The 25,886-nt window shown below is 42.8% G+C and overlaps 1 protein-coding gene across 2 annotated transcripts in view; it reads right to left on the reverse strand.

Moving 5' to 3' along the window:
• Positions 1 to 25,886, reverse strand: part of gpc5c (glypican 5c) — a 113,807-nt gene that overhangs the window by 59,788 nt on the left and 28,133 nt on the right. The window contains exons 3-6 of one of the 2 annotated variants that reach the window (XM_074651201.1): positions 24,001 to 24,704; positions 8,000 to 8,166; positions 6,790 to 6,846; positions 5,835 to 5,957 (exon numbers count right to left, since the gene is read on the reverse strand). In XM_074651201.1, coding sequence (XP_074507302.1) covers positions 5,835 to 5,957; positions 6,790 to 6,846; positions 8,000 to 8,166; positions 24,001 to 24,704 — 1,051 coding nt within the window. The remainder of the gene's footprint in view (positions 1 to 5,834; positions 5,958 to 6,789; positions 6,847 to 7,999; positions 8,167 to 24,000; positions 24,705 to 25,886) is intronic. The other variant, XM_074651202.1, reaches the window with a different exon arrangement.

A 25,886-nucleotide genomic window follows, 5' to 3' on the forward strand; every position in this document is an offset into this window, starting at 1 on the left:
AAAAAGGGATTGTGGGAGGGACAGAGGAAGGACTGAGAGGTTTGTCGCAGAAGCCAAATGCAAATGGCAGAGGTGAAAGGGTAGGTGCAAGAGGAAAAAAAGAAAGGATGTGAAGCCTATATTTCCATAACTCTTCATTATTCCTCTGATGTTCTCATGACTCTACTGTGCCACCACTCCATCATGTCTGTATTTAAAAAAAGAATACACATACTTAACAGGCTGAACTGTGCATGGCATACACAAGGCTCAGAGCAGGGGATGTCCTTCCTCTGCATAGTAATTCATTTATTGCCCCATCGGCTAGAGAGGTTCAATATCCAATCCCCTTGCATTTTTTCAAACTGAGCTCCTCTGGCCCAAGAGACTGACACAGAGACAGCAGGGAAGACAAAGAAAAAAAAATACAACTTGATGAGACTGGAAGAAAGTGAGCGAGAGTGAGAGGGGTGAGGGTTTTGCCCGGTGCGGCGCTCTCTCCCTGCTTCTCCCTGCAATAGCGGAATAGATTCCAGATGTCAAAATGATAAACAATTGGATTGTCATAACCTTATAAAAATGCAAGGCATTCAGAAGCACTCACACTGCTGTATTATCTGTTATCTGTCCTCTTGAGCTAATCCAAAGAGTTAGAATCATCCCCCAAACTATAGTGATGAGTTCTTATTCAGGATGTGCATACACTCACTCATGTTAAGATCTCATCCCTACAGCAATTTGACCGCAATTTGACACACTCCTGCGCCATGGGGCTTCAGTGTTGAATTACTTTGAATGAATAAGCTTTACTGTAGTAAATAAAACAAAACTCAAATGAAAAAATAAAAAGTCATGTTTTTTTCAGGCCCTGCTGGTGCTTATTGAGGGCTTTTATCTTGGGGTTGAAATAAATTTCTCTCCTCATACAGGTCAATACAGAGAGAGGTGGTACTGTAGAGAGCTGTCCAGTAAGCATTATGATCTCTGACTGCTGACTTACTTAGACAGAAGAAGATTGTTTCTTTTCCTCCCCACAGAATATACACTCTGCCTGTGAATGAATCTGCTCAATACAAAGTGAATCTCAAAAGAGTTTGTAGGTCAGAAAAACGCTGATGAAGTGCCAAAGTCCATCTAAATCATCTCTTAAAGCTGCAGTCGCGAACTTTGAGCAAATATGATAAAAAGTTAATTTTATAAAACTGTCACTGTATCCTGACAGTATGTGCATGAGACAGATAATCTGTGGAAAAAATCCTGTTCTGACCATGCCCGAGCCAAAACAATCAATAAGAGCTGAGCTGGAGCTGAACAGTCTGTGGGCAGCTGCTTGGTTTTTGCCCAACTGTTTTCAATTGTTTCTCATTTTTCAGGCTAAACAGAACATTAGAATGTGTTTCTGAAAACATTTGAGGAGAGAAAACGGCATTACAGTAACAGAATCGTGATTCAGATTTGATTAGCGTCACCGAGTTTGACAGTTTGATCGGAGTTCGCGAGTTTCGCAATCAGCTGCGTTAGAGACTCCTCGGCTCTGATTGGTTGTTTTCCTTTGGCGATGTGAAATCTTGCAAATGCCACAGGAGAACACAGAGTGACAAACTTTTTTTGACCATTTTATAAAAATAACTTTTTTCTTATCACATTTGCTCAGAGTTACCAGCTTCAGCCTTAACACATGCAGTGTATGCAGAGTTAGGCTGTACAAACAGGAAGACTTCATTCACTCTCCCCCATTTCTTTTACTTCTTTCTATTATACCATCAGCTTAGAATGTAAGAGGCAACTCCCTCCTGGTTCACATCATTTAATTAAGGACGTCCAAGGAAAGATCGACACACAGAATCCTCTGCTTTTGGGTAGAACTTTGTAATTCCAAATTATTTTAACTGTCTGCTTCCACGGTTGTTGCAGTTAACTTTCACTGGTAAAACAGATCGCTGCATGAGCTGCGTCAGAAATAAGTCCAATTTCATTTATAACGTGACATGCTGCATACAACGTACAACAGATCTTAGCTGTGATTGGTTAACACGCCATGATTTTTCACTCTTTCAACGTCAAAATTTACAATTTTTGAACTGTGGCATCCGCTCCACTTGGCTTTCTTTTGCCACCTGGGACCTTGTTATGCACCTGATTTGCTGTTTCTCACACACAAATGTGTCAATTATTTGATTTGAAAACTGAATTGCAATATTATTTGCCCTCAGTTTGCAATCCATATCCAATTATTTTGGGTCTGTTAAGGTCTGGGAGAAATTTAACAATAAGTTATTGTCTAATAAAACCCTCATCAAGGTTGCCTTCTCATGTGTTTTCAGTCAAGGGGCTAATAAAGGTCCTTATGATGCCATAACAGTGGCTATATAGCCCGTGGCATTGTTTCATAACCTGCACGCATTATCTCTAAGTATGTGTCAAAAGATTAGATCATTAGAGTAATTATAGCGAAGAAAGATGTCATTGAATTATTTAAGTTTGTGATAAGAGCGATACAATAGCTGTACACAGTAACTGGCTAATCTAAATAAAGAATGTGGTAATTTCGGTTGATCTTATCTTTCCGGAAAAGATGGTGTAAAGCATTCACACGTGCGATGCTGTAAATGTTCAGAGATGTTTGAACGCATGCCAACATGCATTTTTAGATGTAAGTACAACTGCTTGCCCCCCGCTCGCCCCTCTGTCATCAGATGCTGAATAAAGAGAGGGAGGGAATTTCAATCCCCAACGCCTTTCATGTGCTTTGAAGTATTACAACATACAAGCGTGTGTGTGTGTTCTCACATGTGGATGTGTGTATCGCCTGAGCACAGTATTATTGTGTCTGAATGAATAACCCCTCCAGCTGTTGACTAGCATATGGATCCTGTGTGGATTGATATGTGAGTGTGTGTGTGTGTGTGTCTATGTGCTCCTGTGTGTGGGGGAAACCCACCAAGCGCTCAGAGGCTTTGTGTGCCCGCCACACAGGAAGTCAGACACCACACCACACCACAGCAGCTTAGCATGTCCATTTTTGATATTGGTGTCTACTTCACACACTGTTTCTCATCTCTTGTCATATTTTCTCTACCCTTCTCTCATCATCTCCTTTGCCGTTCTCATGCAACTTTCCCAGGCATGGTGCGGCCAGTGGCAGTAGTAGTGGCAGCGATGTCCAAGCCTTTCCCATGCAGCCTCATAGGAGGGTCTTTGTTCCCCCTCCAGGCTTTGGGGGTCCCCACGGCAGGGCTGTGCCCCACTCCACTGACTCCACAATGGGTCTTTATGCTGCCAAGGCCCTCCTCCCCCCACATCACTCTATCATGCTTCCCTCATCAGGGGCACAGGGAGGCACAGGGGGCACCACGGCGCTGAAACGCCAACCCTTTTCATGCCCTGTCCTGTCCTGTCGCTCTCTCTCTCTAATGCATGCCAGCAGAGTCAGATACAGTGGAAGAGGTTTGCTGAATAGCCACAGGCCGATCTGAGCAGTTTATGACTGGTGCCAAATGTCTCAGTAGGGTACTGTTTTCTTATTCAACCCAAGAACACTTGACACCACAAGCAAAGGCCTGGCTCTCACCAGGGAGTGTGTGATAACACACCGTTACAACCCATTAGCACTGTTCTTGAAAAACCAGTGCCCTTGGTAGTAAAAGTGGCACACACTCACTCACACACAAACAGAGCGCAGAAATAAAGAGCGGGCTCTGAATACGGACAAAGAAGCCGTATCTTGACAAGATTGGAGATTCCTTGTGTTTTTAGGTGCTGAATGGTTGCCGCGACCCGTGTTTACTCGCTCATGTGTTCCTGATCACGGGCCTAGCGCACACACATTGGCTGCCTACTGCACTTTGTGTGCTGACACATTGTGACAGGACCTGATGAATTCGTGGTCTGCTCAACATGTCTCAGCCACTGGCAGATCCTCTGCAGTGGGGAAGGGTTAGGAGAATACCGGGCCAGGATATGGAGAGGAGAGGAGAGGAGAGCAGAGGTTGAGGAGAGGAGAGGAGAGGAGAGGAGAGGAGAGGAGAGGAGAGGAGAGGAGAGGAGAGGAGAGGAGAGAGGAGAGGAGAGGAGAGGAGAGGAGAGGAGAGGAGAGGAGAGGAGAGGCGAGGAGAGGAGAGGCGAGGAGAGGAGAGGAGAGGAGAGGAGAGGAGAGGAGAGGAGAGGAGAGGAGAGGAGAGGAGAGAGGAGAGAGGAGAGGAGAGGAGGATATTTGAAAGCTAACTAAAGCTAATTAAATCCTGACTTATTCATGAAAATCTCTTGACAAAATGCTTTTGCCAACCACTGAGGATAATAAAAGGGTCTTCTCGGAATCAGAGACATCTGTTCATGTGCCTAATGTTTTCCCATGTTCTCATGTAAAGCATAATGTATGGCTTAATCAAGCAAAACGGATACGGGCCAAAGGATCTGACAAACACTCGGGGTGGATCGTGGGGAAAAGGCATCCCCCGGACCTCTGTTTTCCTCCGTCAGGGCCAATACTGGCAGTGCCAAGAGCTGAGGTTGCCATGGTAATGGGAGCCACTTTAGGGCCACCGCAGAAGGAGAGCATAACCTTGTCATAATTGTGGAGTCAGTTTCTAGAGGGTTTAAGAAACAGATCCAGCAGGGGGAATCAGTTACAGACTCGCATTGGCTCAGTGATCTGCATCAATTCTCTGTTCTCCTCATGCTGACTGAGAAAGAACATAACCACACACACACACACGCACACACACACACACACACTCACGCAGACACACAGAGACAGAGAGTAAGTACTTCAGTCTCTGAGAGATGCACCCAAAACCATAAGCAGGAAAAGGGTTCCAGGGCCACACCTATAAATCAGCACAACATAAAAAACCTCATAAATACGAGAAAGAAACAGAATGGAGTATAAAAAGAGAGAAAGGCAAAGATAACAGCTCATTAGCTGACTCTAATATAAAAGGAGAGGAGAGCGTAGCAACTATTTGCTCTGCCTGCAATCACTCAATGTGGAGATGGATTTAATGACTTCCTTATTTCCACATTGATTAACAACAGCCAGCCACACTGACTCACATACTGACATTATACTACACAAGCACACAACAACAAATATGCAGAGGGTTTGGTACTTTTTGTGAAATCTGTATTCAAAACTCATACTTTTCAAAGCAAGGTATTAGAGTCAATAAATCTCCGGTGAAACTGGATGACCTGTTTGAAAGGATGCACACAAGAAGCCAGCATCTACTGTAGTGTCACTTGTGTCACATATGAGAGTTCTCATCTCAAAGTGCTGCCAAAAAAATGTGTTTATGCAACAACTAGATATGAAACGTTGCACAAGGAACAAACTGCTCGCACAGCAGCACACGTCTAAATACCAAAATGAATCTATGTTCGGGGCTCTTATTAAATCTGAAAAGAACTGGGGCTGACCGATAAATCGTGTATTTCATCATCATCGCTAGATGAACATGCGCAATAAACCCATTGCAAAAGGCTGTCTGAAACCCTCTTGTAAGCAGTGTTTCAGTGTGTCCAGGGAGTTTATTGCAAAGGGTGGAACGGAAGGTGTAAAGAGCTGATGCGCTGTTATTGACAAGGGTGCAGACTACGGAGCCTCCAGTGTTATTAATTTAGAATCTTCATAAAGTATAGGAACAAAGAAACCCTCGGCTACACAAGCTAAAACAAAAGCTGTCAGAAGGCAAATTTTGGGCATATAAGGAGTCAGCTGAAGGGGATGATATTGAAAATCTCAAAGTTTTAGTTCAGAAAATCAGTAATGTGAGGGAATAAAATGTTTCATCTCTATTCGTCAAGTCTTTACTTTCCACAATGTCAACTTTATAGTGAATGGAAAACATTTCTCTTACCTCTCCACCACATCATCTCCGCTCCAGCACGTGGAGTCGTCCACTACGTTCTCCCCCTCGCACAGCATCTCTGGCAACGCTGCGAAGAAAGACTTGTAGCGCTGCAGGTACATCAAGAACTCTCTATGGAAAAACAGACACGTGGGGAAAAGACATTCAATACACACCACATATGAATTGTGATTACTAATTGGCCTTTTATAATGCTCTTTATAACAGTGTTTTACTAGCGTTTATCTTGGTCTCAGTCTGTGGTTATGTGTGATTTTGTTGTCTGCTCTGTTGACCTGTTTTTATTCTGCCTATGTCTGTAAAGCACTTTGGTCAGCTCATGTTGTTTTAAATGTGCTATAGAAATAAATTTGACTTGACTTGAGTTGATATCTTTCTAAATCACACAAGCCACGTTAGAAATATACAAGTGAGGAATGTGTTGTGTGATTGTTTCCGTATTTTTGGCATGTTTGATACACACTTCTCAGTACTTTGGTATCATATCACCAACAACAAACATTCCCCTCAACAATACATGCATGTGACAATACAGATGGTGCCAGAGAATGAGTGGCTTTGAATGTGACCACTTCACTAAGTCAGCACTTTCTTCTCAGTTAGTTTAGTCTGCTAACACATGTTATCGATATAAACACTGTCATCTCGAGCAAAACAATGGCTTCATATTTTGATCGGCTGCACATTGTTGCCACCCATGAGGCAACATGAGCAACAACAGCGAGGTTCATGAGAGGTTATGTGCTGAATCAGTCAGTGTCGGGAATCAAGAAGAATAGAAGACATGAATACGAATTGTTTTCTAAGATATCAAAAAAATGCATCAGCCACCCTAAAGACTATCAACTGTGAAAAGTAAATGAAATGTCACAACATGAGCTGTCATTGCTGGATACAGTGTGTGAGAGAGTGAGAGATATAAGTCCCTTGGGTTCATGCTTACCTAGCGAGTGTTCTCAGACTATGTTTATTGTTCTTGGAGGGTTTCAGGGGGAACGAGCTGGGAATGATGGGAGTTGGAGTCCGGGGGAGATTGTTGCAAGCAAGGAGGATGCGGGGATGTGAAAGGCGGGGCGTGAGAGAAAGAAAAAAGAAACAAAAGGATGACGAGACAAGACACATGGGGAGGAGGGAGAAAAGATAGTCAGTTGACCCTGGAAGAGAGTGATTAATCATGCACATGCAGAGACTAGCCACACCACACATGAATCAATAACCATTTCTCCCCACACCACACCAACAATTCAAAACTGGTATGTAATGTATATGTTAAGTCAGTAAACAAACACACAAGCAAACGTCTGCACAAATAGTTAAATATTCACAGGAAAGCCAAAAGCAAGTTCTGCTGAGCTTCTACATTCATATTTTTTTCCCATTAAAGCGAAACATAAATGTTGCTTTACTGTATCACGTTTCATATTTTTCAGCAGAGGAATATTCTCCCTTTTTTCTGCAGCGGGCGCTGCCACGTCTCTGAAGTGGTCAGCGCTCACATGTGCTCTGGTCAGGGTTGGCAGCAGGCGGGGGGAGCTGGATTGTGTTGCCATGAATGGTGGTGGCAGTGCCAGGCCAGACCTGTCAGCTATGGCTGGCATCAGCGCAGTGATTCATGGTTTGGGACAAGGTCAGGCAGGCAACGCTGCGAGTGTGTGTGTGTGTGTGTGTTTCCGTGTGTGGTGCTATTTAAGCTGAGGCCGGCTGGTGTGCAGAATTGGTGGTATGGCTGTCTGGGTAAACAGGAAATTGTTGGTCCGTCAAGATTAATCTTACCCACGCTCCCCCTCTCCTGGCACATCAGTGCCAGCTGCTGTGGGCATGGGATGGCTGCCTCGGAGCAGAGGCCAGGTGGAGGGCACTACATTTACATACTATGTGTGTGTGGGTGTGTGTGTGTTGGGTCCAACTAACCACATGAAGAAAAAGAGAAGTGATGGCAGCTTTGAAGAGACATTGACCAACCCCTCAGGCTACGTCATACAGACCTGACAAGTTTTCATTTCATTTAAATTTACTTTCCATCTAGCCGACTATCTAGCAGTACAAGCAAAAAAAAGCTGCAGCTGAATATTTGCCAGAAAAATAGAGGACATTTTGATTTACAACAGGCAGTATTAGACTTAATCACAGTTCAGTTCATTGCTTTGTCTTACCTCCTCAAGTGGGCTAACTGCCCCAGCCACTGCTCCGGTAGAGGTTGGGACGGGGCGGCAGATGGAGGAGGAAGAGAAGATGAGGTCACGGTCGAGGTCGTGACCTCTGGCCTGGTAGGCTGAATGGTTGTGGGTTCCCCAGTAGACAGGCCACACACCTTGTCCACCTGTGGAGAGGATAGAGCAAACAGACACACACCTGTTCAGCTAGGAAAACATATAACAGCACGGGTGGAGCTGCAGGGTGACTTCCATAAACCGCCAATTGACACCTGCACAGATGAAAAAGAACTTGAACATATGAACTAAAATAAGTTATTCAAAGTGAACACTTTTTTTTTTCAGAGTGATGACGCCATCAATTTGAAATGAGGAATGCCTACATTTCAGTTGAATGATTGCAGGGTGAAGAGAGGTGAAGAGAGTTATGGAGCGGAGAACTTCAGAGTAACGGACAACATGGGAAAACGGTGGGCGTGAAGTGAGGGATGTGATGAAAGAAAATGGTGTGATGAGTGAGTTATTGCCAGGAGGGCCGACAGTAAATGTAGAACATTCCACTACCTCATGGAGGTGAGTGCACGTGCGCACAGTTGGCAGCGCTGGCGAGTATCTCCAGTGGGCTATTAAAGCCAGCGGCGGAGACAGCGGGGTCATGAGAATGAAGGGGTGTGTGCTTCAGACCAAGAGGTAAAAATCAATGACATCTCATTGGCTTAAAAGCCTCTGGCCGGTGTTATTAAGTGGTGCTCAATTAGCCAGAGAGACAGAGCGTAATGGCTCTTGTACACACTGGGCTGAGTACAGTAACCAATGTATATACGCTGCTTTGTCTGGAGGGATGAGTCATTCTACCATTTTAATTTCTTTTTTAAATCTTTATTAATCTTTTGGAGGCTGTAGTAAGCTCGGCTTAGGCTAAAACTTAGCATGGAAAAACTGGCATGGCCATTTTCAAAGGGTCCCTTGACCTCTGACCTCAAGATATGTGAATGAAAATAGGTTCTTTGGGTACCCACGAGTCTCCCCTTTATGATAATCACATGCAGTTTGGGGCAAAAACATGTAGTTTTTTTAATTAGCCAATTATTTTTGCCTATTCTAAATATGGTGTTTGAATATTTCGTTATACTGGGGTCCCTAAACAGTCTTGGAATTGCATAAATTAGGTATGACTGGAAATGTGCCAAATTTTATTCAGCAGGTGGGTTTTAAGGGGTTAACTTTATAAAAGCTAAAATAATACAATATTCAATTAGCGGAACTTGGGATCCTAGTGCCATTTTGCATCATAACAATACAATACAATAGGTGTTTGCTTTGCACCAATTTCCAGTTTTGGCCCTTCAAGGGGAAAAGCTCAGGCACCCCTGGTCTATACCAATATATTAAACAATACAGTGATCAACTCAGGATACTAATCCTGCTGATCTGCTCCGGACATCCTCACTAGCAAAAACATGAAAGCAATTGCACAACCTTTCCGCATACAGTTAGACATGCTGCCACAGCAAGGCAAGTGTTAAAGTCGGCCTGTGGGGGGCCCAAAACAATGGAATGCGCAAACAAATACATAAACTTAATTTGGGAAGGAACTGGCAAGCATCTGTGTTTAAATGGTTGTTTGAAGGGGTGTGTCTGTCCACATTCTGGGAAGAGTCTGGAGAAGTAAGTCTGGAAGCAGCTGAAATATGTGTTAACAGTCACAAAACGTGTCTCGCAAAGCCTGCTAAAAATACACTTTCCCTCCAGGGTGAGGCAGGTCCGTCATCTCATGTGCCTTATAAATGGAGGTTTTCACATAACAGATAGCTATTCCTGGGCGGTGGGATTGTCAATGGCTCAGGATACCCAAGAGATGCTTTCGAAACTAGCAGCATAACTAATCACCTGAACGTTTTTCGTCTTCACTGCACCGTTTGCACTTCACTCTTCACTCTCTGGCCTTCCTCTCCCACTTTTTCTAGCTTCACTCTGGTCTTAAATCCTCTCTTAAGGCCGACGTTGGGCACGGGGAAGGTTGTTTTATTGCATTAACCTTAACTCCCTCCAGACCAATAAAACATGCTCACATGTGGTAGAGCGGCTCACAGCCACACATGCCCACAGCCACACATACACATGCAAACATGCCACACACACACACACACATTACACTGCGGCGGTGCGAAAAGATAGAACATAGCAACTGTTTTGGTCCGTGTAGCCCTATCAACATACTAAGCCCAATGCTCTTTGCGTGTGCTGCAATGCTTATGCGGACAGTTACTGTTGAATTCATTTGCATACCTTCTGCACAACATCAGACGTTTAGTGGAACACTTGTAAATTTTAAACCTGTAAAATGGATTGTTTTATGAAACGAAGTTTGCCAAACTAGAGTATCTGAGCAAGGGGAATGGTAAAACAAGGATATTCCAAAATTTACAGCTAAGTGTATATTTTGTTGATTAGGCCAGAGCTTTCAACATTGCTCAGTCCGGCGTTATCAACATTGGCAAGTACACTAGTGTTTGTAGCAACAAAATAAAAATGACTCAGTAAAACACTGTTAATTCCAAGAAGCAGTAAAGCTATAAACGTCAAGGCTGATTCATTTTACTATGCAAACATGCTTAAACCTGTTTATTAACTAAATGTTTAAATACTTTAAGTACTTAGCCAATATAGCAGATTGAGGTGAACCATATGCCTCCTCCATATTTAGCAATACATTTCTATAACATCAATTCCAGAGATTCAAAACACGTATTTCAGACAACATACAGTCCCATGACATCATGTCCAGACTACAGTGTTTGGGAGGTCTACAGCGCGTGGAAGAGTGTGTGTGTGTTTGTATGAAAGCGGTTAAGCTGGCAGGCTGTTAAAGTGGCAGGTGTGAGAAGGGCAGAACCAAGACTAGTCAGTAACAATAGGAAGGAAATAGTGTGTTTATAATGTTTTTCTTTAATTATTCATACTTTTTCTTATTCTATTTTATTAATTTTGGCCTTACCATGTGCTAAATGCACTTCAGCAAATCTGAACACATCATAACATACCAAAGCACTATACAGAAAAAATATGTATATTACAAATATGATCAAAATCCCATTGGGGCATTGTTATACTATGATACTGGGCTGTTTGTTTATTGCAACTGATGGGCAGCCTTGTACCTCCCGTTAAGTTTTAAATACATTTCATGAGGTCAAAGGCGATTCATTTATTTCAGCACATGAAAAACAACCAAAAAAGGTCAGCCCTTCAGGTTATCATTTCTCTTCAGTGGTGATAAACGGAGGATCTAATCCTGTCATTGTGAACTTTTCCAAAGAGGCAGACTAAAAGTTTTAAATCCAGTGCCATTTCTCACCTGCCTTTGTGTGACACTTTGCTATTCTCCGAGACCAAAAATGTAAACATCCGTGTAAAATATGCACATCAAGAGGAGGTCACTCACAGTTCTGTTTGTATTACCCCATTATTTTTTAAAACCCAAACCGCAGAAGAGCTACTTTTGGAGAAGGCCAGGAAAGATTGGGAGAAAGGCCGGCGTTTCAAAACAAAAACCGCTGACACAAATCATTCTTGTGCCTAACTAAGCACACAACAGTGTAAACAGAACACAAAGTCATCGTAGGGAAAACAAACAGTATCCCTCGTCATGGATCCTCCTGAGAAAAATGGAGACGTGCTCTTATGGGTTGGATCTTATGAACACATAATCCTGAGGGCCAATCAGACGACAGGTTGAATAATACCACGGGCTACAACACGGCCATAAATCAATTATCTCCTGACCTGTTGATGGCGTGAGAATGAAAATCCCACTTTGGCACAGCACGAGTACTTGGTTCTGTATGTGTGGGAGCACCTGTTTGTCCTTGTTATACCTTCACAATTTCAGCTATTTTGTGGAGCATTCCTCATGTGATTGCCCGAGGACAGAGTCTGATGGAAGGGGCAGATTGGTGGGATGCATGTCTTCAACATAGGAGACCTTTAGAGACCTACAAGGCATGTCTTCTATGTGTATTTGAGCTAATGAAATTTGATTTCTCCTGCTGGAGGCAGGATGGATCAGTGTTTTTACAACTACATACATGTCTTTTACTGGTTTTCATATTAACAGAATAGACACTCAAACTTAATAATTTAATTTATACCATACAAATGTGTGTACCAGAATTTGTTTCAATGCATTTATCTCAAAGTGTGTGTGTGTATGTGTGTATCTGTGCCTTATGCACATATTATCAGCTCAGAGCGAGCCAAGCCCAGGGCCATCCCTCCTCTAGGGGAGTATTGGTTTACAGATAGCAGCGGTGGTCTTGTCTTCCCAGTTTATTTATCAAGGGATTACCCAGTAAAGCTTAGGGAACTTTCTCAGCCCCCTCTCACCCCAGGCAAATTGCATTGTGGGCTAAAGAGGGCTTGTTCGGTCAGTGAAGACCCCCCTCTTCCACTTTTTACATTTACGTTTGTTATGCTAAATGTGCAGAAGCACATACAATGTGGTCGCCCAATGACACCCACTATTTAACTCTAGGAAACTGCCAAAGTGAATAACGGCTAAATACTCTTTCTAGTAGAAATTTGATTTGCAACAAAGGTTCACACATCAGAACAGTCACATGCTGAGATTGTGTTATATTAACAGTTCCTGACCTTAGCTAAAACAATATCCACTTTTCAACCAAGCTTTAGGGATTCTATTCATGCATTATAGTTATGAATCATTGGGCTGAATGAAGAACTGCAACCCACTGGTTCTGTGCCATTAGATGTACTTTTTTTTAAATGAATCCCAGGAGTTCACACCAAGCTTTTTTGCACTGTCTCAGTGGTGTACATTTGTGTTAGGGCATTTTAAGTGTGCATGCATGAACGTACATTTTATGAATTGAAGTCACAATGGCGAAATAGCTCAACATTGCAAGTCGTCTCTGTTTTCATTCACATTTCTCCGGGAACAGCTCTTGGGACTGCCGCTTACATCTATTATCCAAACCGCAGTCACTGTCATCTCAAGAAATTGGGCCATTTTTTCTCATAACCATGAAATAAAATTACATTCCCGTAAGTGACAGTATAACATACTGCTCTCAAACACAGAAATCGAAAAGCATCAACAGTGCCCCTCCTTCTATTTGGGTTTAGATACACGATGTACTGAGTCAGAGAAAAGACATACGACAAAACAGAAGAGCCTGTTCAGGACCAAGTTGGACCACCTTTAGAATAGGAATTTCATTCAATATGAATGTTTCCATGAGAGTTATGTACAGTAACAAACTACCAGGCTGAAAAGAGAGAGCAAATGCAATTAGCTGTATTAGTATTTACTTCATTGCGGTTACTAACTAAGAAAAAAAGAAGAAAAGAAATGCAAATCAGTAGCCAAGTAACGACATGAGTAGCGGCCACTGGTTCGCATACTGGTGGGCTCTCTATTCCACCGCACAGGAAGATCCTTGTTACTTTGGCAACATGGTTGTTTATGATGTCTCTCCAAAGAAAACCCAGAGCATCAATTATATTTCAAATGACTGGACTTTTTGCCGTCGAGCATCACGATAATTATGTTTAAACAAGTAACAATTTCCAATCCTAATTGCAACACATATAGACCTACAGTAGAAAGGGAGGGCCTGCTACTTACGCAGGAGAAGGGTTTCCATTTCTATTTTTCAGAGAGCATTTTTCATCAAGTTAAAATAAAAGAAATCACCAACAACCTTAGATGTACTGTTTCAGATGCAGTCTATCAGGTATATCTGCTTTCGTCCCATCCGAATGACCAAAATGGCCACAATTACCTGACTTGACTTGGATCAACACTGGATACTATGTGTAACAGTTTGTTATCACAATATGCAGTCATCCAAGAATAACCATATATATGTATAGCAAGGATCCAGCCAGATAAAAACACGTTGCCCCTGTATTTACGCATTAAGGTGACTACTTGAATTTCGCAGGACTAGCAGTGTTGTGGTGGAGGCCTTGAGGTTAAGGAAGCCAGCTTGAGCTTGGAAAGTTGCCAGTTCAAACCCTGGGCCATCTGGGAAAATCTTGGTGGGTTAAGGGAATAAGGAAGTCTCTCTCCTCCCTCAACAACACTGTTAGGCTGTGTTTTACGTTTAACCGCACTAAGAGACAGATGTAGGCTTTAAGGTGTTGAGTTTAATCACACCATTATGGCCTCAAACAGCGGTCAAACCAGGACTAGAACAGTAGACTTTGACTTTTTCATCTACAGAATAGACAGCAAGGTAATTGTAGAGTCTACTCCGAATTAATAACATGACTGGGTTTCCTAAAATAATCTAAAGTGGCTCTCCACCCAGGCAGAGATTCAAATACTGATTGTCTCCAATGAGAGGCTTATACTGTAAATGATGAAGATTGCTGTGTGTAGAGCTGGTTATTTACATAAATTATAAATGAACATACTTACATATAGATACATGTCTAGGGTTAAGATGTATGATTAATTTTATTCACGACATATGGGTAGTGATTGCTCTCTATGATTAGACCTGTTGATGACGGTGAGTCTTGAAAGATGGACCGAAAGCAGCATTTGTGTGACTCAAGGGTGATACTGTACAAAAAGACATGGGCGACCGAGCCTACTACAAAGGTGTCTTTTTATTCACGCACCCATTTTAGTTAAAGAACAATGTTTCAGGTGATGAAAGCCTTCGTCAGTCCCACAGCTTCTCTCTAGGGTAGATAAGTCTTAGCTTTTATTAACCTTACACAGAGAATAAAGTCTTTCTCCTCCAGCCTTATTTCACATCTATAATGGAACTGCTCATCACTAACTCACTTGTGATTAAGAGAATATGTTTCTAATATGCTAGACTAAAAGTGGCAGCCTTTTGCTGGAAGTAATTCTGTCTTAAGTCTATAAGAGACAGATTTCCTCACAAGTAGGCTACCTTCTGAAGATAGGAAAATCTGTATCATCAGTTATGGCAGAATGGTGCAGGTAAAAAAAAAAAGGTCAGTAGTGAATGACTGAAAGTACGCTGAGTGAGCTTGTCTGACTAAAACACCTAAAGTATAGACTTGTACGACTAGTAATTATCCTGTGATAATGTTAAGATGATGCTGTAAACAATTGAACTAATGCCATCCTTCATTCTTTTAACATATGTGTGGAGTAACACTTCACACATCATCAATTCATGGGTTTGGATCTGTCCTAAATATGAAGTATTGTAAAGATAATAATGTGTAGTAGGTTTAAATCAAAAGCTAAAATAGTTTGAATTAGGGCTGGGGGGATAAATTGACAGAGCATAGTATTGTGATGTTTTGCGTGTCAATATTGTGTCGATACACAGACGTCAAGCATCGACCTTTTAACAGATAAACTATTAACCTCTTAACAATCCGACGGCCCGCCTACGGAATTAATTGGTACCAATCATTGTCATGTTAGTTTGTCGGGAAGAGCGCTAAATAACGCTCCAAAGTTACTCTAAATTTGGATCAGGAAAATCTGGCATGCACATTTTCAAAGGAGTCCCTTGACCTCTGACCTCAAGATATGTGAATAAAAAACTCTGAGATGAAGATGAAGAGAGTGAAATTTGTATCTTATTAGATGAAACAGATGTTGACAAACTGCATAATTTGCAGTTGAAATATATCGCAATATATCGTATCGCAATACTCAGCATATCGCAAAATGTTTAAAATCGCAATAAGATCGTATCGTGACTTAAGTATCGTGATAATATTGTATCGTGGGGGGCCTCTGGTGATTCTACCCTTAGTCTAAAGAGACTGTAAAAACACTCAGCGTATATAACACCCCCTGAGCCACTCGTGATTGAATAGTGACAGCCTTCTACTTGGCCTCTCCCAGAAAGCCTTGAGCGGGAGAGTATACATGATTTACAACATTACTCTTCTCCCCTTGCCTTCTTCTCTCTTTCTCTCTCCCCGCCAATTGTTCTTTGTCGCCTTTTTAAGGTCTCCCTTCATTCTTTCTAAATTACTTTGTCTCCATCTTTAGTGTTCACGCCGCAGTCTCTGTCAATCAGCCCCCCCGCCCCTCCCTCCTCGTCTTTTTCTCTCCCTCTTACCCGAATGATGTCAGTGCTAATTAAAGAGAGACTCAGTCCCTCATATATCACGGGGAAAAGTCCTTGAGATTCCAATCAGTAAAGAGAACATTGAATCTCTCTCTCTCCACATTGAGACTTGTTTACCCTGATTAAATCACTCACAGATGATCTAAAAATGAGAGGGCCCTTAAAAAATATGGGTGTCGCTTTGGAGTCTGTTGACAACGTTTGTCCGTCTTCGTAAACAAATTTACGAGAATTACAGACACAAAATGTGGCAACACGTCTCGGAGGATTCAAGTGGTGTTATACCACAGAAGATGGAAAAGGGAAAAGAGAGACAGAGGAAGGTCAAGGGAGTTCATCTCGTCTGCGATATGGTGGAACATGCGCGCGCAAGCAAAGAAAATAAGCTTCTTGGATAGAAATGTCGAGAGTCCACGTGTCCATTTGAAGTCTTCCAGTGAACCAGCAATTACCACTAAAATCATAACACAGATGTAGTCGGCATTTGTGTGAACTTCACAGCAGCAGCTGCATGATATCATCATGCCAGCTCAAGTTTAAAAGTGCTAAAACACCAGGCCAGCGGGCACCGAGGCATCAGGTGAGGATGTTGGGAATATGAAGACAAACAGGGGATGGCTGGGGCTAAAGGGTTAAAAGGTGACAGACAGGGAGGGGGAGAAACATGGAGGGGTAGGAAGGAGGGGCTTACAAAAGGCTATAAAAGGGCCATGTGGCCAAGGCTGCTGACGCAATGGATCGAAAGGTGGTATGGTTTGCTGAGATATCTATAGTAGTTTATAGGGGTGAGGGAAAAATCAATACAGCAAAGAATTGCGATATTTGGTATGCAATTATTGTATCGACACACAGACGTCAAGTATCAATCTTGTATTATATAAACTATTAACCTCTTAATAATCTGACAGCCCACCCGCAGGCCCGGTCCCTATTCTGTCTTTCAGACTTTGTAGCGGGCTCAGTCTTAAAGCTAGAGTAAAGATCTGGTATCATATGAAACTAGAAGACCTAAGGAATCGACTGGTACCAACCATGGCCTGTTAGCTTGTCAGGAAGAACATTTATGGCGCTACAAAGATACGTAAAATGTTTAATAAGATCGTATCATGACTTAAGTATTGTGATAATATTGTATCGTGGGGCCTCTGGTGAACCACATTTAATCTAGATGCACCATTATCTAGAACCAACAGCTTATAGTGGACAGAAGCAATATTACATGATGAGATGTCCTGATTTATTAGATAATGAACAAGGTAGAGGCACAAACTCTGTGTCATGTCATAGCATTTTTCTCTGTCACAATTGAAATGTATTGCTCAAATCAAATTAAGAGTGAAGTGTAGCGAAGTGGATACAAGCTTTGTTATTGATATTTATTGGTCTCATAAACGACAACATTTGCACGCTTGTCAACCCTCTCTCTTTTTCTCGTCAGCTCTCTACCAACTGTCGTTTCTTATTCTGTGTGAAACAGTCCATCCGAGTAAGCTGACCTCAAGCTCTGAAGGAAAGCCCCACATCATTTAGTCTCCCCCTCTGTGAACATTTCATCAGCTACATATCTGAGAAATTACATGTTTTCTATAATTATAGGATTTCACCAATCCAAGTCATGGCTTAAAGAGAAAAAATAATATACTGAGGACTAGTGCTTTATGTTCACATCCAAATTTAATGGCCCAGCAATCAATCACATGGAGATTGCTCACTGTTACAACTACATTTAGAAGAGAAAAAATGCAGGGTTTCTTTTTTTTTGTGGTGTTGAGGACTGCAGCATATTATCAGCAGCAAGGCAAACACTAAAAGAGGGAAGAGGAGCGGGAAAAGATGCGCGAGGGTGGCTGAGGAGAAGAGAGGCTGCACCCACCGTCATTAGCTAATGGACTGCTGAGTAAGTCCGTCAGTCGGCTGAAGGGTTAGAAACCGTGCCAAAGGCACACACAACTTAGAAAAATGGGTTAAGCATATAGATTGGCCACGAGCGCATTTTGCGCCAGCTGCCATTCTGCTAACAGTCTCATGTATTAGACACAGAAACCATATACTGTATACTGCGGCTTGAGCCTGTGTAGATAATCCTTTTATATAAGGTGACCTGCAGAGGTGCTCTCAGCAGCTGATGTCACAATGTATCTCAAAACGTATTAGAAATATGGTAGATATACATACAGTATGTTATATATACACTCACCGGCCACTTTATTAGGCACACCTGTTCAATTGCTTGTTAACACAAATAGCTAATCAGCCAATCACATGGCAGCAACTCAATGCATTTAGGCATCTAGACGTGGTGAAGACAACTTGCTGAAGTTCAAACCGAGCATCAGAATGGGGAAGAAAGGGGATTTAAGTGACTTTGAACGTGGCATGGTTGTTGGTGCCAGACGGGCTGGTCTGAGTATTTAAAAAACTGCTGATCTACTGGGATTTTCACGCACAACCATCTCTAGGGTTTACAGAGAATGGTCCGAACAAGAGAACATATCCAGTGAGCGGCAGTTGTGTGGACAGAAATGCCTTGTTGATGTCAGAGGTCAGAGGAGAATGGACAGAGTGGTTCGAGATTACAGAAAGGCAACAGTAACTCAAACAACCACTCGTTACAACCAAGGTATGCAGAATAGCATCTCTGAACGCACAACACGTCGAACCTTGAAGCAGATGGGCTACAGCAGCAGAAGACCACACGGTACTAGCAAGGTGTACCTAATAAAGTGGCCGGTGAGTGTATATGACTCTTTTTTTTTTGTCAGTAATTCTGTCATACATCTGGTTTCCTCTGGTCTTCCTCACTTAAACTGTCTGCGGAGAACTCATTTAAACATAAACAGATGAGTGAAGATAAAAAGAGCAGTGCATGCATAAATACTTGAACTTGATCTGCTAACAATCTTTATGCCCATCAGATTAAAGTACCACTGTTATCCTTTATTTTAAGCATACAGTAATAACTATTTTGATTCTGCAACATCTTCAAGTTCCTTGTGTTGTATGTTAACTTATTTTTAGTTTCTTGAAAATAGATTGGGAAACTGTTTATTTTCTACATTGCCCACAATGGCCTAATACATACCACATTAAACTGTATGGGAAAAAATATCTGGTGGTGCACATGGTATATATCATCATATGACCCATTCCTATGCTAAAAACCATGAAAATACAGGGTTGCAGAGACGGGATAGGGAACGTAAAATAAGAAACTGTGATAACAACAAAGTTTGTTTTCACACCAATGATATTCCTTAATTTTATTGCGGGATAGAGTAAAAGAAAAAGCGCTCGCGATGTCTTTTGAGGTGCCGCCGTGGTGAATGGAAACCTTCCAGTCATGCCACTGGCCCTTGTTTCCATTATCTAAAGGCCCAAGCTGCTATTATCATTCCTCCATAAGACTGTAATGAGAAGCTGGGGTAAAACCAACAAGCGGATAAGGTAGACCTGCATATAAACGGCTCTAATCTGGACCACTGCTACTATTTTCTCATAACCAGACTGTAAAGCTCTCAGTGAGTGAATGAATGAGTGAGAGAGAGTGCGTGAATGATAGTGTGAGTGAAAAACATGCTTCTGTGTGTTAAGATTTAAAGTCTACTCATCTTTAGCTTGTACAAGATATACAGTTCCCCTCTAGGTCATATGAGCCATATCGTTTTTATGGCCATGTCAATAAACAGCAGCCCGTGGCCTCTCAAGCACGGTTGAGGGAGAAACTCGAATATGAATTCAACAGGGCAGCATTCAGAGGGAGGAAAACCTCACTAAACATTGGAGCTACCATTTGCACTGGGGCCCAATAAGAGTAGCCACTTTTACTGGATATTTTCCAATTTTCTCTTAATTGTGTCTACTCGACATAATCCAGCCCAAGGCTCCCCCCAATATCCATAACCATAACCACTTCCCTTCGACCCGCGTTCACGCTCCATCTCAATAAGAGCAGGAATGTGTTAAAACAGAATCTATCCTTCTGCTGCCCCTCTTGACTATCAATAGTCCTTTCAGTCTCACCTAGTATTGTCACAGGGTGGGCCGCACATCGAAGCTCCTTACAGGACTTCTAAAAACCTGATACCTGCGCGCGGCGTGGTGATGTGTGTGTGTGCGTATGTACAGTATACTATGTGTTATGACCCGCGTCCTACCCCATGACGTATTGCAACATATAGTGCAGACTCTGTGTAGTCTGCAGCTCTGTAAGTGAGAGAGAGAGCGACCACAAAAACGGTTTGGGATAATATCCCAGTGTAAAACCACACAGTCACAATAATTCCTTTAATAACAACTCTATATAATATTCTGACTCGGCAAAAGAAACAGAGTTACTTCTTTGTTCTTGACTTCACACATACAGCTATAAAAATCAACAGTAGGTTAAGCAAGGTATTTGCACTTTATTTGCTTTGCAGTAAGATAGTAAAGATAATATATATAAAAAAAATAGGTGTTTAAATTTGAGTGTTCATGTGGGAGGGGGGTTACATAGAAGGGTAAGGGTGAATGAAGGTGGCTGCGTTGACACAGTAGTTGTGCACTGGAGACTTAACAGTTTTCCTTGACAGGCCACTGTGGCTATATAAAAACATGCTGCGATTTAAAAAGGCTACGGGTTCGAGGTAATACATGGCGATAGAGCTGTGTGTTATTCTGTGTGTGTGTGTGTCTGAGCGAATGAGTAAACGTCATGTTTGACCCTCTAGGCTGCGTGAAGCAATGAGAGCACAGAAAATGGGAGCCACCAGTGTCCGACTGGGGGCCACCTCCTTTTCCACCAACAATTCCCTTGGCCCTTTTTTTCCAGCTGGCTGGGTCTAGTTTGTATGGCCTAGCTGGAACCCTTTCAATTCTGTCCCACTTGTCCCCGTGCTGGGCTCCCTAGTCCAGGCTCGCCAGCCACCCCATGAATACCAAGCAGGCATGCACACACATGCGTCCATACACGCACGAAATACAAGCTGGGTCTCTCTCTGCATAGTTGTATTAGGTCAGTCTTTAAGCCTGGCAACCATCCCTCGTCTGTCTGCACATGCATGTGTGTATACAGTAAGTGTCTATACATTTTGGATGTGTGTGTTCAATGTGAGTGTCATTCAGGCTCTGTGATGTTCTTTCACAGCTTTGAAAAAAGGACCATACCAGTGCTTTTGCATGTTTAAGACCATTGACTACAAATTACTTACATTTGATGTTACTGCCAACCGTTTTCCAAATTGCTATACATGTTTAAAGGGACTGTTTGTAACTTCTTACACGTATAAATCGTGTGTGGCTACGCTGTTCAGACTCAGACTCCAACACAAACTACGCAGGAGCACCAAAACCGCAAAGTTCTATCTAGTGAAGCCCGTCTTGCAAAACAGTGTTGGCCGCGGTTGGAGGACGTGGGGGAGACCGTAGCTTTGGTCTCCAGGGCCGGAGTCTCTGCTGTACTCTGCTCCTCTGCTCCTCTGCCTGCCTGCTTGCCTTTACTCACACACCGCGCTCGTTCTCGCTTGCTCTTTCGCTCCGCTCTCATGTGCATGCGCGCACACTACACACTGCAGAAGAGTTAGTAGCTCTGAGAATATCTGGTAAATGTACAGTGGACGTTTGTGCAGAAATAAATGCTGCAACTCCTCCAGACCAACAGAGGTTTCCCGTGTCTTGTGAAGTGACGGGGCTCCACAGCGAGAAACGTTACACAGACTCGTGACAGTAATGGAATATTAAAGTTACATCTCCTCTCTCGTACATTTGCTGAGCCACCGGCTGCACGATTACTTCACTCATAGCAGCCGTCAATCACAGCTGTCAATCATGACGTCGCATCCCCTTTTTATAGCATCAAATAACTAATTAAAATCAAATTTATCAGAAATTAGTTTTTTGCTGAACATAGATCAGCGTGATAAGAACTACCTAAAATGACAAAAAACATCTTTAGGAAAAAAATGTTTTGGCGTGTACTTTGACTTTTTAGTTTGGCCCATGTCCTATCCGTTAACGTGGAGGGGGCGGGATTTATGAGCTATACTGCAGCCAGCCACCAGGGGGCGATCCAGATGAGATGAGATGACATTTTGGGGGGGGGAGGGGTGGGGGGGTCTGCTTGTTTGCTTGCCAGGAGTTGGATTGAGGGAAAATACCAATTTTGTCCGGACCTGTTAGTTTGGTGCAAGGGTTTTCACCTTCTGGTAACTTGTTGTCAAACAAACAAATTGTCATCTGTGTGCTCTTTAAAGTAAACCTGACCTCTTCACTAAGTCACCACAGCAGCTGACAATAGTTCACTGGAAGACTGCACCGTACATTAAGTCAAACAAAATAGCCAAGTTGGAGTTTAATCCACTAACAGCCTGCACATAATGACTTCTCTAGTGTTGTCTTACAGTTTTAGTCCAGTTCTGGGAACCGTTCCAGTGTAGACTTGTCCACAAGTGGTCCCATTAAATATATTAGGGAACAACTGCACCCTACATAACCCTATCAACATTTGAAGCATCGTTCTTTACTTCACTGGTCCCATATTTAACACAGTTCAACACAGAAAGTCCAACAGAGTAACTCAATGTGTCATAGAGGCAGGGATTAGGATAAGAGAGACAGACTGGGAGAATAAACAAAAATAACACAAACTACTCCCACAACTCGGAGAAGTCAAATCCAGCCACCTACTCAGTACTGTAAAGGGGGCCACTAAAGGAAGTGGAAGTACAATATGATGTCCAGAACTCTCAAGCTCATGCCCAGGGGAGAGACACGTACAAGGGCTCTTATAGATTAATGTAAAAACACTGAAGATGCGTGAACTGCGTCAACAATCATGCCTGAAATTTAGAGGAGAGAGTGAGAGGAAGATGCAATGGGGACTGAATGCTTGTGAAAAATGATGTTCCTCTTGATGATGTACATAAATCTCTGCTAATCACCTTCTTGCTCCTTGGTGTATGACTCACGTTACCTTACACCCACATGCACGACCCCACCTTATACATAAAGAATGTAGGGTATTACTTAAAATGTGAAGATAACAGTGTACTGTATTTACTGAAAAAGCTGATTTTAGATGGTATCACAAATAAAGCAAATGACCGACAAACAGAACGACTACTCAGTGTGTATCACATCTTATGTGTACTATATATTACTTGTATACAGGGATATGTGTAAGATGATGAAACTATTACAAAGATTTGATCTGGAGTAGTTACAGCCACAGAACATCGTTTTAAATTGAAAAATTAAGCCCAATTGCCAACTCTAAATGGAATTTTTATGCAGTATAGTTTAACCATAATGCATGCTGTGAACTAAGAATACAAATCCAAGACACATTGCTAAACAAAAGCACAATTTGAACTGTAGATTGAACTGCTGTATTCACTTTTTAAAGAAATGTCTGGAAGTCGTCCATGAAACCGTCTTTGTGTTGTGGGAACATCCAACTCAAAACCATATACAACATAAGGCATATGGTAATACTCACAGCATGCAAGTGCACCCAATCCCCACTTTATCCTCTACTTTTCTCATTTTCATCATGGTCAATGAGGAATTTATAATATCCCCCTACAGTCAGAACCTAAACAACAACTGCTGCCTTGCCATTTCGGAAAATTGGTCCTCCTCTAGCCTCAGCTCGGCCTGCATTTCTCTTGAGGAGGCTGAACTTTTTTTTTTTGTATAAACATTATTTTTCTCTGAATAGTTTCAACACTGTGCAAACATTAATGCTGTGTGTTCTTTGTTGCATTGGTGGAAAAAATAGCTCATAAACCACAAGCAGCCTGCAAACCCTTTCCAATCAATACATTGAATATTGCCAAGGTATATGTATGAAACAAAGAAGTTTAACAAAAAGGGTTTGGAGGCCTTTTTGCATGTGCCATTAAAGCTGCTGATCTGGTGTGTACTCACCGTGGCGGTGATGAGTGGACCGTGGAGCTGTGCGTAGAGCAAGGCCTCATTAACATGCCCCCTGACCCCGAGCAGGGCTAGTTCCAGACTGTGGTGCCCAGCCATGGCGTGGGTTAGTTGCTCCAGCAGGCTGGTGTACCTCCTCCAAGGCTGATCCAGCTCTGACACGCTGGCCAGACAGCCTCGCATTACGTTCAGACAGTAGCCCACGCAGGGCTTGATGAGCGTCAAGCCCCTGCAGTGGGAGCAGTACACCATCTTCACCAAGCCCTTCACGCACTCTTTGCTCATGCTGACATGTTCGGTGGCGTTCATCACCTCCAGACCCTCCTCCAGGGCCAGGCCCAGTTGTCTCCCAGCTCCCAGCGCCCCAGCCAGCTCCTGAGCCATGACGGCCGGATGGGGCCCGAAAGGGTTGACGTCCTGCCTGATCATGCGGAGACAGTCGCCCATTTCACTGCCCATCATCATGTTGCCTTCGATGCCTGGGTTGATGAGCCGCGTGTAGACGAGCGGGAAGAGGTTGTTAAAAAATTGGTGGACTGTCGCCTCCACGGAGACGTTGGCCCCGCGGAGGTAGAGGGAGAGTGAGGAGAAGAGTTGGTTAACATGGGGTAGGGCATGGCGGGACAGGGATGAGTAGGTTCCCTCCAACAGAGAACTCAGGTGGCCTTGAGAGAAGGATAGAAGGTACTGGAACATGTCTGCAAGGAGAGCAAAAGAGAAACAGAGATAAGAGATAGAAGGAAAGACAAGGCAGAGGACATTTTATATGAGAGGAATATTGAACTTTATTGATGACATGATTTACAAGCTTTCCGTGAAATGGGTAAGGCATCCAAAATGCAAACTCATATCCAAACCCTGGATCCCACCCAGCAAAGCTTGGCCTGTCTGCATCAGTACTTTGGGCTGAGAAAGCAGTGTCAAATTTCCCTATAATGCGGTTGGATATCACTGTGCATGAAGTCATCACCCCAATAAGTATGTCTTAAGAAGACAATCTCTGCCTGTCTACATAGAGATCGAGATAGAGAGAGAGAGAGATTTGAACAGCATCCTGATAGGAGCAGCAACCACAATCAGTTTGTATTTTCTGTGGAAAACGCTGTATATTCCAGATTCTGCAGGGGTGATGACATGCCACCAGCCTATCACACACACACACACACACACACACACACACACACACCCACACATGTACATACAGAGTTGAGTCATCCAGTTCTTATGTCATTTCCTGGTGAGCAAGTGAAGCTGTAAAGCAATCAATGATGTCAGTGCATAGGCAGAGATTAGTGCCAATGAAGTGCCACTTCTTGCTAAGCAAGGTACTGTAACGGAGTAGAGCGATGGGATGACAGAGGGTAAAGCAAGGGCGGGGGGAAAAAAAGACATGACGTCTATCCCCATTTCACTGCTCACTGATGTGGTTTATAGTTGAATAAGAGTCTACTAGACAATTATGTAAATATAAATTGATCGCATAGGAACAGAAAAATCTTGCGGGCGGTCTTGCTTATAACCAGTGGGCGACCTCCAGGTCTGAAAAGTGAAGCCAATGTGGAAGTGCCTTAAACTTGCATTCTTTCTAATAGCCAGCAGGGGGCGACTCCTCTGGTTGCAAAGAGAAGTCTGATTGTATAGAAGTCTATGAGGAAAATGAGCCTACCTCTCTCTTGATTTATTACCTCTGTAAACATTGTAAACATGAGTTTATGGTCTGAATCGCTAGTTTCAAGTCTTCTTCAATACAGCATGATGTTCATTTAGTAAATTATGGTCCCATTTAGAGTGAAATAGACCATAAAGCAGGGTATGCTTTGGGGCGAGGCTACCTTGTGATTGACAGGTCGCTACAATGGCGTTGTCCGGTTTGGGTGTTT

The sequence above is a fragment of the Sebastes fasciatus genome, chromosome 11 (genome assembly GCF_043250625.1).
Source record: "Sebastes fasciatus isolate fSebFas1 chromosome 11, fSebFas1.pri, whole genome shotgun sequence".
NCBI lineage: Eukaryota > Metazoa > Chordata > Actinopteri > Perciformes > Sebastidae > Sebastes > Sebastes fasciatus.